This window comes from Phalaenopsis equestris, unplaced genomic scaffold (assembly GCF_001263595.1).
Source record: "Phalaenopsis equestris unplaced genomic scaffold, ASM126359v1 Scaffold000711, whole genome shotgun sequence".
In the NCBI taxonomy this organism is placed as follows: Eukaryota; Viridiplantae; Streptophyta; class Magnoliopsida; order Asparagales; family Orchidaceae; genus Phalaenopsis; species Phalaenopsis equestris.
This window is the reverse complement of record NW_018165151.1, coordinates 579,968-597,085: the sequence shown is the minus strand read 5'-3', so window position 1 is coordinate 597,085 and position 17,118 is coordinate 579,968. Positions and strand designations below refer to the sequence as shown.

The 17,118-nt window shown below is 34.2% G+C and overlaps 1 protein-coding gene across 5 annotated transcripts in view; it reads left to right on the top strand.

The window, feature by feature from the left end:
• Positions 1 to 17,118, top strand: part of LOC110030390 (probable NOT transcription complex subunit VIP2) — a 65,974-nt gene that overhangs the window by 36,495 nt on the left and 12,361 nt on the right. For 4 of the 5 annotated variants that reach the window (XM_020733078.1, XM_020733079.1, XM_020733076.1 and 1 more), the window contains exons 6-12: positions 2,350 to 2,547; positions 2,639 to 2,740; positions 6,335 to 6,420; positions 6,508 to 6,693; positions 6,791 to 7,228; positions 7,317 to 7,369; positions 7,450 to 7,491. In XM_020733078.1, coding sequence (XP_020588737.1) covers positions 2,350 to 2,547; positions 2,639 to 2,740; positions 6,335 to 6,420; positions 6,508 to 6,693; positions 6,791 to 7,228; positions 7,317 to 7,369; positions 7,450 to 7,491 — 1,105 coding nt within the window. The remainder of the gene's footprint in view (positions 1 to 2,349; positions 2,548 to 2,638; positions 2,741 to 6,334; positions 6,421 to 6,507; positions 6,694 to 6,790; positions 7,229 to 7,316; positions 7,370 to 7,449; positions 7,492 to 17,118) is intronic. The other variant, XM_020733077.1, reaches the window with a different exon arrangement.

Here is a 17,118-nt window from a genome sequence, read left to right as displayed (position 1 = left end):
TATTCTGATGGACCTGTAGCTCGTCTCAAAGTTCAGTTGGTTGCTAAAAGTTATACTCAAATTTATAGGATTGACTATTTGTTCACATTCTCTCTGGTAGCTAAGTTGTTTTGGGTCGCCTCTTCCTGTCTTTGGTTGCAATGAATACTTTTTCCCTGCACCATTTTGATGTGAAGAATGCCTTTCTGCATGGTGATCTTTTAATGAAGCAACCTCGTGGGTTTATTGCTTAGGAGGAGCCTGGGAAAGTACATCATATTCATAAGTCACTATTTGGGTTAAAGCAAAGCTCTCATGCATGGTTTGTAAGATTTAATCAAGCAGTAGAATAGTTTGGGGTGCAAAATGGTAAAATTGGTTACATTGTATTCTATGAACAATTTGCTTCCGGGATTTTTCTATTGTCGGTGTATGTTGATGGCATTATTATTATTAGAAACAATGTGCAGTAAATCTTATCATTAAAGTCATTTTTTTAAAAGAAGTTTAACACTAAAGATTTGGGTTCGTTAAAGTATTTCTTGGGGATTGAGGTATCAAGGAGCAAGAAATGTATCTTTTTACATTAGCAGAACTATGTTTTGGATTTGTTAGCAGAAACATGGAATTTAGAAGTCAAAAAATGTTGTACTCCGATGATTCCTAATCAATAACTTACAAGGGATGGAGAACTTTTTAATGATCCTGAATGATATTGGAAGTTAGTGGAAAAATTAAACTACATTACAATGATTCGCCTTAACATTACTTATTCAGTTAGCATTATAAGTTAGTTCATATCTTTCCCCAAAACCCATCATTGGTCAGCTCTAGAACAGATACTATGTTACCTCAAATGAGCTCCTGAAAAATGGATTCTGTATCAGAATCATGGGCATAAAAATATTGAATGTTTTATTAATGCAGATTTGACAAGTTCCAAGATTGATTGAAGATTTATTACTGGATTTCAGGTTTTTGTTTGTGGTAATTTTGTCTCATGAAAGAGTAAGAACAAATTTGGTATCATGATCTACTGCAGAATCTGAGTATTGAGCAATGACACAAGCGTCAAGTGAATTGATGTGAGTCTCCCAACTCCTGATCTAAATGGGCTTTAAGGTGACAGTTCTAACAAAGCTGTGGTGTGATAACCAAGTGGCAACTCATATTGCTTCAAACCCTTTCTTTCATGAATGAACTAATAGCTTGTGATAGATTGTCATTTTGTTCGTGAAAACATTAACAAAAATTTGATTTCTACAACTCATGTAAAGCTTGATGAACAACTAGGGGACATTTTCACCAAGGCTCTTAATGGAGTTAGTGTCACCTATATTTGTGACGAGCTGAGCATGATAAATATCTATGCTCCAGCCTGAGGGAGAGTGTTATGAAAAATATTAAATCTAATGGTTTTATATTTGGAAGCTTGATATTAGGTAACCTAATTAGAGGACATCTAATTACATGATCTTTTCTAGATTAGAAATATTTTTAATATATAGAGATAGGAGTGTATATAAATATGTATCATATGCTTTCAATTGTGAAAAAGGAAGAAAATTTTCTAGTCTCAGTAAAAAATTTGTTAAAGTGTGGATTTCTACCTATTATTCGCTTGTGTGTGGGTTGTGAGGGTTTTTTGATACTTAATTATACTTAGTTTTTTTTGAGAAGGCGATAGTTTGAATTGATTTCTATCGTGTTTTGTTTTCCTTAAAACAGTCCATTATTGTAGATTAATAGTTGGTGTATTATGAATTCTTGTGTGCTAGCGCATTGTTTAAGATATCATAACTTGGCATTAGATCCTACGACTTACCATACCACTCACCATGCTTAGAAAGTATTCATTGGCAAATCGCATGCTTGGTCCCTAAACATTGTAATATGAATAGTGAACTGCATTGTGTTACTATTTTTAAGTTAGCATTCAATACATATTTTATCAGCTGTTGCATATTAATGAATCTGCGTTGCTCTCTTGAAAAGTGTGGTAATGAGCAATATCTTGTTGGCCACTCACTGTTTTTCCTCTAGATAGAGCTTGTGATGACTTCATTTATTTTTTTCCTTTTCATATAAAAATTGGGCATGAAGTTTTTACTGTTGCGCTGTTCATTTAACCATTCATTTTCTAGATTACCCTGCAATAGAATCCTAAACTTCTGAATTAAGTTCTTATTTGTGTTGAGCATATAACTTATTATACTTGGGATTTCTTCATTTTTTTTCAAACTTAATGTGGAAGACATATACACCATTCCCTTGGAAAATTTTCTTGTCTTAGAGTCAGTTAACATCTTGCTTTGGTGTGGTAGAAACTATGTTCTTCTACTAAAGATGAAATTTTTCTTGGATTAACAGCTCCTCATATGATGGGAATGATTAGAAACTCTTATAACATATCCAGCGGACCAATTACTAGGCAATTGCAAGGAGGGAATAATCTGTTAAGCTCTATGGGAATGCTAAATGATGTCAACTCAAATGATGGCTCTCCGTTCGACATAAATGATTTTCCTCAATTAACTGGGCGCCCTAATTCAGCTGGAGGTCCTCAGGGTCAGTTGGGTGACTCACCATCTTGCTTTTGTACTTATTTATCATTTGCTGTGTACTTGTTAAAGATTCCAATGATCTTTTTGAAATGTAGGTTCCTTGAGGAAACAAGGTCTTGGAGTAAGCTCAATCGTCCAACAAAATCAGGAATTTAGCATCCAGAATGAAGATTTTCCAGCTTTGCCTGGTTATAAAGGTTCTTGGTTTTTTTCCATCGAAATTAGAAATGATGCCTATTTTATTTTGATTATCAGAAATTTCCATAATATCACTATACGTAAGGTTCTGGCCAAATGAGTATCCCCCATGATTTTCTTTAGAGTGTAATGGATTGTGTGATTCCCCTTAAGCCCAACATATATAACATCCTTTCTCTTTCTTGGCTTCTTCATCCATTGTTTATTTCCGCATTTTACCTTTGGAATTTTTTTTTCTAGTTTAATACTAGTCATTTGATTTTAAGTTTGTGTTTATGCAACTCCGTATGCATCTTTTATTTCTAAGGTCGATAAAGTTGTGATAGTTTGTGATTTTAAATTAGCCTGCTAAGTAAATGAATTGAGCTGAGGATGAGTTTGCTTGAACTTCCTTAATTAAATTTCAGTTCGAGCTCAAGTTGAAGCTTTTGTGATTGTTTTTAAGCTTATAGCTCATTTAAATTCATGGTTGTTTGAGTTTTGTTTGAATTCGGCTTGTGTTTGGTTCATATTGTGATTATCGAATAGCTTGTTTGAAAAAATCAATGAATCTTAATAAGCCAATGAACGGGTCATATTATTTATCTATTTGGTAGTTAATGAAACAAATTTCCGTAATTCTTTGTTTGAGGTGACGGAATTCTCGCTGTATCTCTTCCCGGGTAGGCTCGAGCATATTTCTCCTTGGAGGCATGCTTAATGTTTTTGAAATATGTGGAAGAAAAGAGAAAGAAAAAGGAAGAAGAGAAAAAATTTGGTATGATGGATTGGGTAGGGGCAGATGCTAGGGACTCTGGGATTGGATTAGGATTCTACCAGCTCTGATACCAAATGATACCAGAGTTTACCCAAACAATGATGCAAGACACGAATTTAACAATAATTTAAACGGACGGTTACAACAACGACTCGAGAGAAAATGAAAAGACACACCATAAATCAAAACACAAGACAAACATTACAACAAATACTCAACAATTAAAGTAACACAAGCTCGACGAGGAGGGAGTTTGGAGAGGGAGTGCTGGAGTAGTGATCGGGGAGGACAATAGGGGGGTTGTGGTATCCTGCAGGGAACTGTCGGCTACCTGGAAGGGCTGCAGGGAGGCCGTAGGAGGGATGACATCAACCTGAAAAAGCAGCAGGGAGGTCTTCTGGAAGAGTTGACAACAGCATGGAAGAGCAGCAGGGAGGCCTTAAGGGGGCTGGCAACAACCTGGAAGAGCTGGCAATAACCTGGAAGAGTTGACAGCAGGGAGGCGGACAACTGCCGGCGGGTTGGCTGGAAGGGTAGTAGATATGTGGCAACTTGTAGGGAGGTGGTCTGGATGAAGCAGCGGGGCTGTCGAAGGGTTGTGGAGCGGGTGGATATCAACGGGAATGACAGAAGCATAGATAAGTATCTTGGTGTGGTCAAGATACAAATGAAGTACCACTCGGACCCATGGAGACGACCACCACCTTAAATAAGAGATAGCCGAAGCACTATCTTTACGTCGGATATAACCCTCAAGAGGGAAAACACTTAGAAAAAATGAATTTAAATTTCATAAAAAAACCAAGACCCTTTACCCTATACATAAGAACTTCTATTTATAAAAGACTTGACTTATTTTTAGGAAATATTAAAATAAGAAAGGAATAATATCATATTTCAGAATTTAGGCAAGGTTTTTAAAATAGGGAAAGAAATAAAATCAGATCTTAGTTTTTTGGAAGTGTTTTAAATTAGGAAAGGAGAATAAAATCAGAATTTAAACTTTTAGTGAAGGTTTTAAATTAGGAGGAGAATAAAAATCAAAATTCAGTTTTAGGGAATGTTTTAAAATATGCAAGTGCTAGGAAGGAAAATAAGAGAAGAAGAAAAGGAAGGAAAAAGGAAATGAGGAAAAAGGAATGGAGGGAAGAGGAAGGAGGGAGAGGCAGTCCACCCTTCCATGAGGACCGGTTGGTGCTCTCCCGAGCCCCGCATCAGGGAGAGTCGGTGATTTAAAGAGGGGTTGTCAAAGGTTGTTGTAGGCTTGGATGTACAAGTTGATGGCATCCTGTGCAGGTGGCTAGAGGATTGACTTGGAGGGCAGGTGGTAATTGCCGACAAAGCTTGAGTTTAGAATATTTAGGGAAATGATAGTTTGGGGATTTGAATGTGGATGCGAGTGGGTTGAATGAAGGTGGTAGATTTTGGTGGTCATCAAAGAAGTCGTTGTTGGTGCTTGGCTGAATCTATAGACAATGTGCTAGCAGGAAGAGTTGCTGCTGTTAATTTGTTGTAGAGGTATGTTTGAGATGATAAGATTGATGATCAAAGATTGGCATTGGGCAACTTGGCCGTACAATGGCTTGGTTCAATGAATTGTGGTGCAAAGAGTGAGGGATGGAAGAGTTGTGTGTGTGTGCTACTTTCGGCAGAAAATGTGAGATTTTGTGCTGTGGAAACCGACAGAGGAAGAGGGTAAGATCATGGCTCTAGGGAGATGCAAGCGTGCTGGAGAGGGACCAAAAGTGGGAGTCTGAGTTGGATAGTTATGCGGTTAAGCTGGTAGGTTTAATTTTTATGTTTTTTTTTCATCTTTTGAATTGCGATGTGACTCACATGGTGCTTTATTATATGGTCATGCAATGTCAAAGGAGCATACATGATGCTGGGTTTTTGGGATTAGACAGGTTTGATAAGATGATTTTGTTTTCTAATAAAATTTAAGAAAAGTAAATAGACATACTATATAAATAAATATAATATATTTAAATTATATTATATTATTAAATATATTATAATAATATAATATAAAAAAATTTTCAACAATTGCATGCCAATTTTATTGTTTGCCTTATGAATTCTTGTTGTTTATGCGTCTAGATTTGGCTTTTGCCTTGTGTGCTGGTGAAATTTGTCCTTTTTGTGCAACAAATTCCACGACATAGGAGTTTGCGAACGCTTTTTCGATTCTAGTCAAGATGTCTTGACTTTATCTTGCATGATGCTGCATCTATTGTTATTTTTGAAGTCGCATTTGATCATATTGAATTGCGAGTATCGAGTCAATAGGAAACTTCATTGGCCGACTCCATGAAATGGGATAATTTGAGTTGGGCTTGGTCGATGATTTCATTTTTAGGTTGTTTGAATGGTCTTCCCTAAGTTTTGGTTGAGTTCCAGATGGGTTGTTTTGGGAACCGGGTTTGGGCTGTGATAACCGTCCAATGTAGTTGCTGTTACTAATTTTGGTAAAGATCTGTCCCAGTATGTATTAGAATGGAGTGATCTTTCATTTACTAAGGAATGTTTGGCATTCAGTCTCCAGCCTTCACATTCATTTACTGGGAATAAATTTATCATCAATATCTGAAGAAAGGGCCGCTTTGTTAGAAATACATCCTGTAGAAATTATTTTATATTTTGGTTGATCTTTAGAAGAAGATTACTGGTTTAGAACCTCACACGTCTCTTATTCTTTGAAGCTTATCGAGTCTTTTGTGTTTTTCAGTATTAATTTTTCAGTTTGTATTGCACTGCTTTTTGTGATTGTTTGTTACTAATGCTACTTATTAGTTGACTTCATATTTGCTGTATATTATGGTATTATCTTGTGTAGGTGGAAACTCAGAATTTGCAATGGATTTACATCAGAAGGAGCAACCGCATGAAAATGTGTCTGTAATGCAATCACAAAACTTTGCCGTAAGTGTAATTTTATGCTAGATTGACTTCTAATAGTTGTGGTTATTCTAGTTATTTTGATCATAACATATTTTTTCTATTATGCAGATGGGTGGTTCAACTGGATTCACCCATGGAGGGGCCTATCCATCAACTCGTCAGCATCATCAGCAGCACGTTACTCCTGTCAGTACTGCCACAGGTGTCTCATTAGCATCTGGAAACAGTCAAGACCTTCTCCATCTATATGGCTCTGATTTGTTTCCATCTTCACATGGAGCCTATCAATCTCAGGTATGCTTCTCAAATTAACACTCTAATATTGTAGAATCAGGCTCGTACTCATTTTTTCTACATTTCAGCTAATAGCAGCTTCTTTGTTAATATTCAGGTTCAGAATACGCCTAGTATTGGATTAAGAACGTTGAGTTCTCAAAACCCAGCTCAAAACCCAGCATCAGGCATTGGACCTTATGATCAACTTATTCATCAATATCAACATCCGCATAGCCAATCTCAACTTCGTCTGCAACAGATGTCTGTTATTAATCAGTCATATAGAGATCATAGCTTGAAGTCTGTGCAAGGAACACAAATATCTGAGAGGTTTGGTTTGTTGGGTTTGTTGGGCGTAATCAGGGGAAACGACCCAAATCTCACATCCCTTGCTATGGGGATGGATCTCACAACTCTGGGATTGAATTTATTAAGCCCTCCAGGTGATTTGCACAAGAAATTTAGTTCCCCATGGTCTGATGAGCCAGCCAAAGGAGAGTCTGAGTATTCCATTCCAACTTGTTATAACTCTAAACCACCTCCAACATTAACGGTAGAACGGCTTCCAGTAATGCCTTTAATAGATATTTTAGAATTTTGTTCTATTAATTATTAGCACTGAACAACATCTTCTAATGCAGCAGGGGCATTTTGCAAAGTTTCATCTAGGGACACTATTTTACATCTTTTACAGGTCTTCTTCTGTTTCTTTTCCTTTCAGAATCTTCTTTGATGACATTAATTTTTTGAAGTTTTCACTTCTTTTATCTGCAGCATGCCAAAGGATGACGCTCAGTTGTTTGCTGCTTATGAACTGTAAGTCGCCCCTTCTTTCCCTGTTTTTAATGTTCTGCAGTTCTGCTTTACATTTCTATTTTAGAGATATGGATTTGAACTCATTCATATAAATAATGGTTCCAGTGTTCTAAAACACAAACTATGGCATTTACTTATTTTTTATATGTGGAATACTTGCGTCAAGTTACATGTAACTTTTTATTAAAATCGGCAACTAGATGTCCATTTTGATTCAAAATGGTGCCAATGCCCACATTCACAGCACAGTCTACTTCAAAAACATAATTGAAACTGGGTAACATGGTTACTAGCATTGGTGATTAGTTGTTTAAGCTTTTCCAAAAGTGATTAGATTGCCGGTGTTCACATAAACTTTTTTTACTTAAATATCTAGGTTAATGGGGCAGCTTTCGAACTAAAATTTATAATATATCAATGATAGAAAGAGATTAAACCATGGAATCCCCGAACATCAATAAACGATTGAGGATAAGGCCAATTCATGATAGCTGGAACTTTCCCCTTATATATGCTTCTGGCTTGGTGCATAAACATATCGAAGGAAATTAATTTTGTTTGCAAGGAATTTACACGGATTTTCATACAATTTATTTTTGTATTAAAATCTCAAAAGTTATTGTAAGTGATGTAAATGATCCTCTAAACTATAACTATACATTAGGATATCATCAAAGTATGCAACTGAAGACTGATTGATGAACAATCGACATACTTGCATCATTTGGTGCATAAGCATGTTGGGGGCATTTGATAGGCAGAATGGCATCACAGTTCACTCCTACATTCCATCTTGTGTTTTAAAATTTTCTTTCATTCATCTATTGGCTTCATTCATATCTGGTTATAATGGCTGTGAAAGTCAATCTTAGATGCATACAATCAATCAAAATGATCATCAAATCAAAAAATCAAGAATTTCTATTTAATGGCAAATTTATTTATTGCCTTATTATCAATACACATTTTTTTGTGGTTTTTTTTGGAAGTAGTAAGGCATGTACTACACAAGGGATAGCACTCTCTTGAATCAAACCTTTAGTAAGGAGTTCTTTTACTCGGTATTTTTGCTCTTTATGTTCTTTGGGTTTCATCCTTTAGGTTGGACAATGCGAAATAATAGCATTGTGGACAATCTATTATATGTTAGACATCCCTTTGAGGTGGAAAACCCATGTGCAACTTGTTGGGAAATAAATCATAATATTATCGTAGCAAAGATTAAACTTCATAAGGTATATATTTTCCTCGATTTCTTTCTATCATTATTAGAGTGTCCGTAGATGGTGCTCGTTGCATAACTCTAATGAACATTGATTTGCGTACTATCAAATCAACTCTAGCATCCTTCTCACTATCATCATTCTTAGGAATCAACACCACCTTCTGCCTTCTTCCATTCTTGCCTTGAAGTATAACCTATTATTGTACCCATCGTTGATGGTATTCCTAATGGTATTGCCAAGTTTGTTTTGAAAGTAAATGGTTCACATCCATTGGAATAACATCACAACAAACTTGGGCAAATTCGGACAATGTAAATTAGACATTGGAAAGGGTGGTATTAGAAGTTCCCGAAAATTTTTTCCCCTATTTATTAGAGTAATCTTAGCATTTCTAGATTCTTTATCATTTGCAAATTGTTTCATAGGTTCTTGAATTTATCGTCTTACAAAAGGTTTCTTGTACATGATCCTATGATGTCTATTGTATACAAGTGTCCGGTTTAAGAATAGATGATGAATATCAAGCAATTATTCTATAAAATTTATTACCAACAGAAGGGCTAACTTTGCAAAGATCAAGAAAATAATAGCAATAGTCTAATAACCAATCAAGATTTTGGTAAAAAAGCAAGTAGGAAATGGTTTTTTTTGTTATAAAGAAGGTTATTTCAAAAAGTAATGTGAGGAAGAGAAAGAAAGGTTTAGAGGTGGAGGAGATGCGATGACAATGGAGGAAAGATGTTAAGGAGTGGATCCTAAATTTGAGATGCTTCGATCATATGTGCCAAATGTTGCACAATGCATCTTGAAAACAAGCCATGCCTAGTTTAAGCTGTAGGAGCAATTCAAGGCAGTCTTCTTGATGGCTTGAAAAAATGGCTCAAGAATCTAAGGTATCATTTTGAGTTCAGAATAAATTTGATTTTTCTATGCAAATGTGATGATGGAAGCTTGAAGCTTTGGAAAGGCTCTTTAATCATCTTGAAAGGCATTCATATGGGTGGAATGCGTACATTGCTTGGTAAAAGTAAAAGAGTAAAACGATTGCGTGCCTTATGATCATGTTGATGAAACCAAGTTTTGGTATCAAGGATTTTGAAATGTAAGCCCAAATGGGCTTGAAGAATTATACAAGCTAATGTTCTTTGGAAATAACAAAGCTACATATCTAATTGTATGATGGGGAAAATTTAGGAGATTGAATTCGAGGAGACTATCTACTTGAAGAAATTGTTGAAATTGAAACTGAAAATTAGGTATTTTTACCTAATATATATTTATGTGGATCGAATCAATCTTCAAGAATATGGTATAAAGAATTTGATGAGTATATATTTGGTATTGAATTCACTCATAGCTTTTATGATTCTTGTATATTCTAAAATCCAAGGATGTTACTAGCACTATTTATCTTTTATTAACTTAATGATATACTACCTGCAAGTGCTAGATTAGAATAAATCACAAGATTGAAGGCTTTGCTAAGGGTAATGTTTGGGATGAAGGATCATGGTTTTGCCAAGTTCTATGAAAATTTTAGGAACGGAGAACATTAAAAAAAAAGAGAAGTGGTAATTGCTTATCTCAATTCATACATAAAAAAAAAATGCAAGCAAGTATAGGATACAACTTCTAAACCTGTTTCCACACCTTTAGCACAACATTTTACATTGAGCAAAAATCAAGTACAAGGTGATCATGTTGAATATTTGAAGAAGATTACCTAGTAAATTGCTGTGAGTGGTGTCACATGTTTTGATTTTTTGTAGGCCAGATTTTACTTACTATTTTAGTATCATAAGCAGGTTTATGGATGATTTAATGATACGTGATTGGGAAGCTGCATGCTTAAGTTGAACCATGTCCTCAGAATTAAGGTTTTAAAAATTTGATTCTCTGAACTATCTTGCAATCAGATATGGAGATTCAAATTTTGCATGATGTTTTGATACTTGAAGATCTCTTACAGGTTATGTATATAAGGTGTTTGGAAACACTATTAGTTTGAGGGAAAACTTGCATGTATTTGTGACTTTTTTTCTAGAACTGATGTTGAATACATTGCTGCATTTGAAGCCATAAAAGAGGTATGGTTGAAAGGTTTCACTTCCAAATTATTTAAGCCAAGGCTTTTACTGGTGTCTATATTTATGATAATTAAAGTGATTTACTTTTTCTCAATAGATTGCATGAATAAACTAAGCATATAGATGTGAAGTTTCATTTCATCGAGTAGTTGTTGATGGAAAAGGAAGTATTTGTTAATGGGTTATCAAGTATGTTGACAAAATCCCTTGTTTCCTCAAATTGCAACATTGCTTGGGGTTGTAGGGACAATGAGATATATCCTGATTTTGTTTCTTAGATCTTGATGAATTAAAGAAACAAAATGAAGATTGCTATATTAGTCCTTCAATTCTTTTAGTTTACTTGTAAATGTCTTTTTTGCTTTCCTTGTATCGGGGGTTATTTGTGCAAATTTTAGTTTAAAAATTTCCTTGAGGTATGGCTAGAAATACATCCGTAGACAATCCAATTCACTTTTCTCTTCTGGTGGTTTCTATCATCTCATAGTCCTTACCCTCCACCTTCCTTTTCTATTTTTTCCTTTCCTCTTCTTGCTGGCTAACTTTTAGATTCAGTTCAAGAATAGTGAAGTGAAGGCTACTGCCCCTGTGTTGGAATTCTGCCTCTTGCATGACTGCTGAAGACAGCTTCTAACGTGGAGTGTAGGAGCTTCACCTCCCTAGTCGTGGATGCAAGCAACTAAAAGTTTGTCGGCTGAAGCCTTGCATGAAGCTAAAGTGACAGATTGCTTTAGGCTTGTCAAGATCATAGGCTATTGATAGAAAGCATGAAAGATTTGTTGACTGGAAGAAAAACGGATTGCAGATGGTAAGGAACATTGCTTGGAAACTTATTGGGAAGTGCCATTCCTAAACAACTGGTGATAGGCTCTGAGGGGATAATGATTGCAGCAATGCATGAAATAGAAAATTTTCTGCTTGTTTTTGAGGAATAGGATAAATTAGGGGTAAATAAGGTTGTGCCTTCTTGTCTACTGTCACGATCTGGGCTAGAGCTTAGAATTAATTAAGGCATGGACGGACAACGAAAAATAATTTTTTATTATTTTAATTTTATAACTGACAGTTTAATATTCAAATATTCATGAAAGAGACTAAAGAAAATAATTCAGTTAATAAGTAAAAGTTCTACCTTTCTGGGTGCTGTTCTTTCCTTTTATAAACATTAGCTTCTCTTCTATTCATCTTATTCAATTGCTTAAAGCCTGAAAAATGCTAAAAAAATACGAGCTATCTAAAAATAACCCATGAGCAATCACACTTCTGAACTACAGTAATCCAAGGAAAAGAAAATTATATGCTTGTTGGTCTTTCATATTTCTATAAAAATCTTATAATAATCTAATGTATATATTCACGACATTTATTTTGACAATAATCTGAATATATTTATACATGAACTTTAACTGTACACTTTAAGATTTAGTCTTTAACTTTTACTTTTTGCTATTAACATTCACATCTATTATAGGAGTACCATTAATATCATCTCTTGGCACAGTAGTCAGTGATCTAATTTACGACTATCTGAGGTGGAAAGATGCTTACTTGCCTCTGACCAATATTCTTCCATTGGCACGACGGTTGCTATCTATACATCACAATTATTTGGGATGGTAGGAAAACATCTACGCGCACGGGTACACTGACATTCCCTACTTGTACTATAAGGGGTGAACTTCTACTCTTAGCATGCACATACAAATATCCATATATAAGTTATTTTATTCTTCATAACATACATTCTTTTTCTTATGAGACACTTTATACTTATCTACTAATCAATAATTACACTCGTACTAAAATTATAGGTCATGAAATGAACTGACATATGCACAATTACTAAAATCCTAAAGGTAAAGTAATCATGCGACATATATGTCTGGTCATGCAATAAGCTAATATATACATCTCTACTAGAACATAAGGATCATACAATTATATGATATCCTCAAAAATTAAATTGTTATGTAACTATTAGGACAATAATATTTAGCATGCATACTTTCATGTGATTTGATTTCATTGTGAGACTATCTAACATGCATATTTTTTCTAACAATAGGAAAAAATTGTTTTAATCTAAATCACACTGAAATGAAACATAAATGAAATCAAACATACATTTAGACATAATGAAAATAATTGAAATTTAGAAATATAATCACTCACCTTGTTTGCTATGTTAGATTCTAAATATTCTGTAACTAGTTTGACATCGTGATTACCTATAAAACATTATATCAAATTTTAAGATTCAAGCAAGTTTCGTTAATTGAATTATTCTTCATTTATCACTATTGTTGTTTTTTTATTATATGTATTTGTATTCATTGCTCTCTTTAATAATTAGGTTACTGAATTAAAGTTTTGTTTCGATATTATCTATAAGTAACTAGAAAAAGGAACATTAATTAATTTTTTTTATTAAAATAATTTATATAATAAAAAACATAACCACATAACCTTACCTCCATATCTGCTGTTGCCAAAAAACTTTTAATTTTAGTTCTTTGATCCAATTGCTTGTTTAGATTTAATCTTTGCCAGAAAATCATATGCTATTATAATCTAATAACATCTAATAGAAATTAAATGTTTTTTATCTTAAATACATAACCCTAATATACCTTAAAGCTCGATTCGACCCTTTCTCGCACACAGATGGCTTCTTCTTCCACATGCACATAACTATATCCGTCTCCTCTTCTCCACCGTTCTTCTTCAACAGATGAGTCGTTCAGTAGGCTCCTCATAAGTGAGAATGCCGCAACTGCGACTGCTCGACCTCCCTTCTTCCGTGCTTCACGGTCGACACGACTAGGGCTTCTTCCCCCGCCAGAGAATACAAGCTCGACGTTGTTTTTTGTCCCCACACCCTCGATACAGCTGGCTGATGCTGAAGCATGTCTCTCTTGAGCCTATAAATGCGGTGCTGTTAGCAAGGTATGAGACTTCTTCTTCTCCTTGATTAGGGCACACGCTTCTTCCTCTATTCTTCTTCCGTCGCTGCTGCTTTATTTTTCTTCTTCTTTCCCACTCAATCTCCCTGCTCTTTCTATTGCTTGCTCTACTTCAGTCTATTCAAAGAGGATAAACGACTATTAAGTCAAAATCGTAGAGACACCCATATTCGATTATTATTAATATTATTATCAACATTATTTTATTTACTTTAATCTTATTTATTTATTCATATATTTTATTTGAACTTCTAGTTATTCAAATCTCCTCTCCTTATAAAAATTTCATCATTAAAATTCATGAACTTCACATAAGCTAAACATTATGTATATGAATCATGATCTATCCAAGTTTTTTTTAAAGAAAATATATTTCTTGCTAAGTGATAACCAAAAGTAAATATGATAAATATAAAATATGATATAAGATAATTTAAATAAATCATCTATAAATATCTAGAATATGATAACATAACTATGATAACACAACATCTAATATATTGCAACCTAACTAACACAATAATCTGCTAATGAAGTTAAAGGACAAAAAAAAATCAACACTGGACAAAAATCACAAAATTCAAATGATATAGGATAACATAACACACAAATGACAAATCATCCATCAAACCCTATGCATCATTATTGGTGGCAAAGGGTTTTTCAGGCTCTTAATGAGTTAGGGAATAGAATCTTGGTCGAATTATTCTTCAATTATCAGTATTGTTATTTTTATTATATTATGTATTTGTATTCATTATTTCTTTAATAATCAAGTTACTAAATTAAAGTATTGTTTTCAAATTTATATAACTAACTAAAATTGGAACATTAAATAATATTTAATTAAAATAATTTATACAATTAAAAACATAATCACATAATCTTTTTACCACATATGGTGCTGCTAAAAACCTCCTCATTTTAATCCTTTGATCCAATTGCTTGTACAAATTTATCTTTTCTAGGAAATCATAAGATATTGTAATCTAATAACATTTAATAGAAATTAAAAGTTTTATATTTTAAAAACATAAACCTAACATACCTTAAAGCTCGGTGCAGTTCTTTCTCACACGCAAATGGCTTCTTCTCCCACACGCACACAACTATGCTCTGTCTCCTCTTCTCTGCCTTTCTTCTCCTGATGAGTCTTTTGGTAGGCTCCTCGCATGTAAAAATGCCACAACTACGACTGCTCGTTCTCCCTCCTGCGCGTCATGGTCGACTGCGCTAGGGCATCTTCCCTCTCTTAGAGAATAAAAGCTTGGCATCGTCATTTGCCCCCACCCCTTTGTCGGCCGTTTTTTTTTTTGTGTTTTGAAAAAAAGTGATGATTTTGAGATTTTAAAAAAATAATTTAAATATAAATATAACCTTTTTGATTTTTAAAAGTGACATTTTAATTTTAAAATAGGTGAGACCAAACGGGTCTCACATTTTAAATAGTTTAGATGATTGAATACAATGCTACAAATAATACACTTATCCCGAATAATAAATATATCACTTGTAATAAGGATTCAATCACCTAAACTAAAGAATTTGTGACATTCGTTTTAGGTCTGCGAAATATTTTATAAAAAGGCCAACAAGTCCTCATACCTAACATATTAGATAGGGTTTATTTTATCTGAGTGTCAGGTTCCCCACGTTCCTTATAGAGGCAAACCCCTATAGTTAATTACATCTTAAATGATCAAAATCACTTAAGAAAACTCTCGATTAAGATCAGGTGGTTTTGCTTTCAAGATTTCAAAGTTTAGGTTTTCACGATTGGACATAGAAAAATCAAATAGGAATGACTCAAAATAGGAACAATTATTTAAGGAATCTAAAGGGAAGAAAAGTAGGGGATATCACAGATCCAGGAGAAACCCCGGAGATGTCCCAACTATCCTATTGTTCGGCTTTATGTCTTTGAAATGATGTTTATTTGATATTTCAATCCTGCAAATTATTTAAGATTTAGGACTTGTGTTTGCACAATGTCAGACTCTGCAAATAGCCTAAAAGACAGAAGGATTTACACCGTACCGTACGGTAACCTCGGAATCCTAAAACGTTAGGACTTATAATTGTACAACAGAGTTGTACAAAAAGCCTAAAGAGTGATCCTATGAGTTGTTTAAACTAAAGAAAGTGTTAGGTGATGTAAATGTGTTTTGCTGCTGCAGATTCATCTTGAAGTTATCCCTTGCCGTGCTGCCCACGATGTTCGCTCCAAACTCCTCGTAGTAACACCTAGTTTAGTTTTAGTTTTGAACATGGTTATCCTCACTAGGTTATCCTAAACTAAGACATAATGTATCAAAGTAACTAAGCATGCAGTGTGAAAGAAAAGAAACAATGCACTGTATAGTAATAAGAACAAACAATATAACATGCTGAGAGAAGAACATAACGTGCTAGGGAAGCAATATAACAGGCTATGAAAACAATATAACATGCTTTTAAAATAAAATGCTGTAATGTAAATTAAACCTGTACACCTGAGAGATTCATTGCTCTTTTAAATTTAGCTATTATGTGCTGTGTAAAGAGGGGAGTATGACCTGAAAAAGACTTAACAGAAACAGGTAAATCGCAGAGAAAAGATAAACAAATAAATGAAATACCATACCACATATAAAAGACCAAGAATAAGAAATTTATATGTCATATTGGAATGTCCCCAATTGCCAGGAGGATTTGAGTGTAGGACAAACTCAAATCCCGGAGCATTGGGTTTCAGTTTTGGTCAAATTAAGGTAAGAATTTCATTATTTGATTTAATTAAATCAGTCATGAGTCACAATCTAGTGCACCCTCGTGCCTAGTGTCCTACTTATCTTCTAAACTGAGGTTAGATGTTTAAATTTCTTAGGGTCATTTGAAAATTAGGATGATAAACTATCTCTTAAGTTGTGCTCCTAAGATCTAGGATGCCTGCACTTTAGTTTAAACTTGAAGTGCCATAAAGTGTCTAATCTCAATTAAGTGTCTTTCCACTAACGCTCAAACATCTATAAATCCAATTTAGCTCGCTATCAAGCTTCTAAAACCTAGGGGTAAACTCGTTTTGGCAAAAGAGTTGTGAGTTGTGCTTCAACCCTAGTTAAAGGAATTGGATTTTAAATTGATTCAAAGCTTAAGGGATCTAAGAGTAAGTCCACTAATCTCTCAATTGTTATCTAAATTCTCATTTCTTCCGATTCCAAGTAGTCTTCCAATTTGCAATTCATTTTTCCTTATGTAAAAGAAAAGGTGGATTGTTCATTACCCTATCTCCTCTTTAGATTTTATCTTCCAAAAAATTCAAATTTTAATTTTTAATTTTCTCTTTTCTCTTTCCTTAAAAACATAAACCTA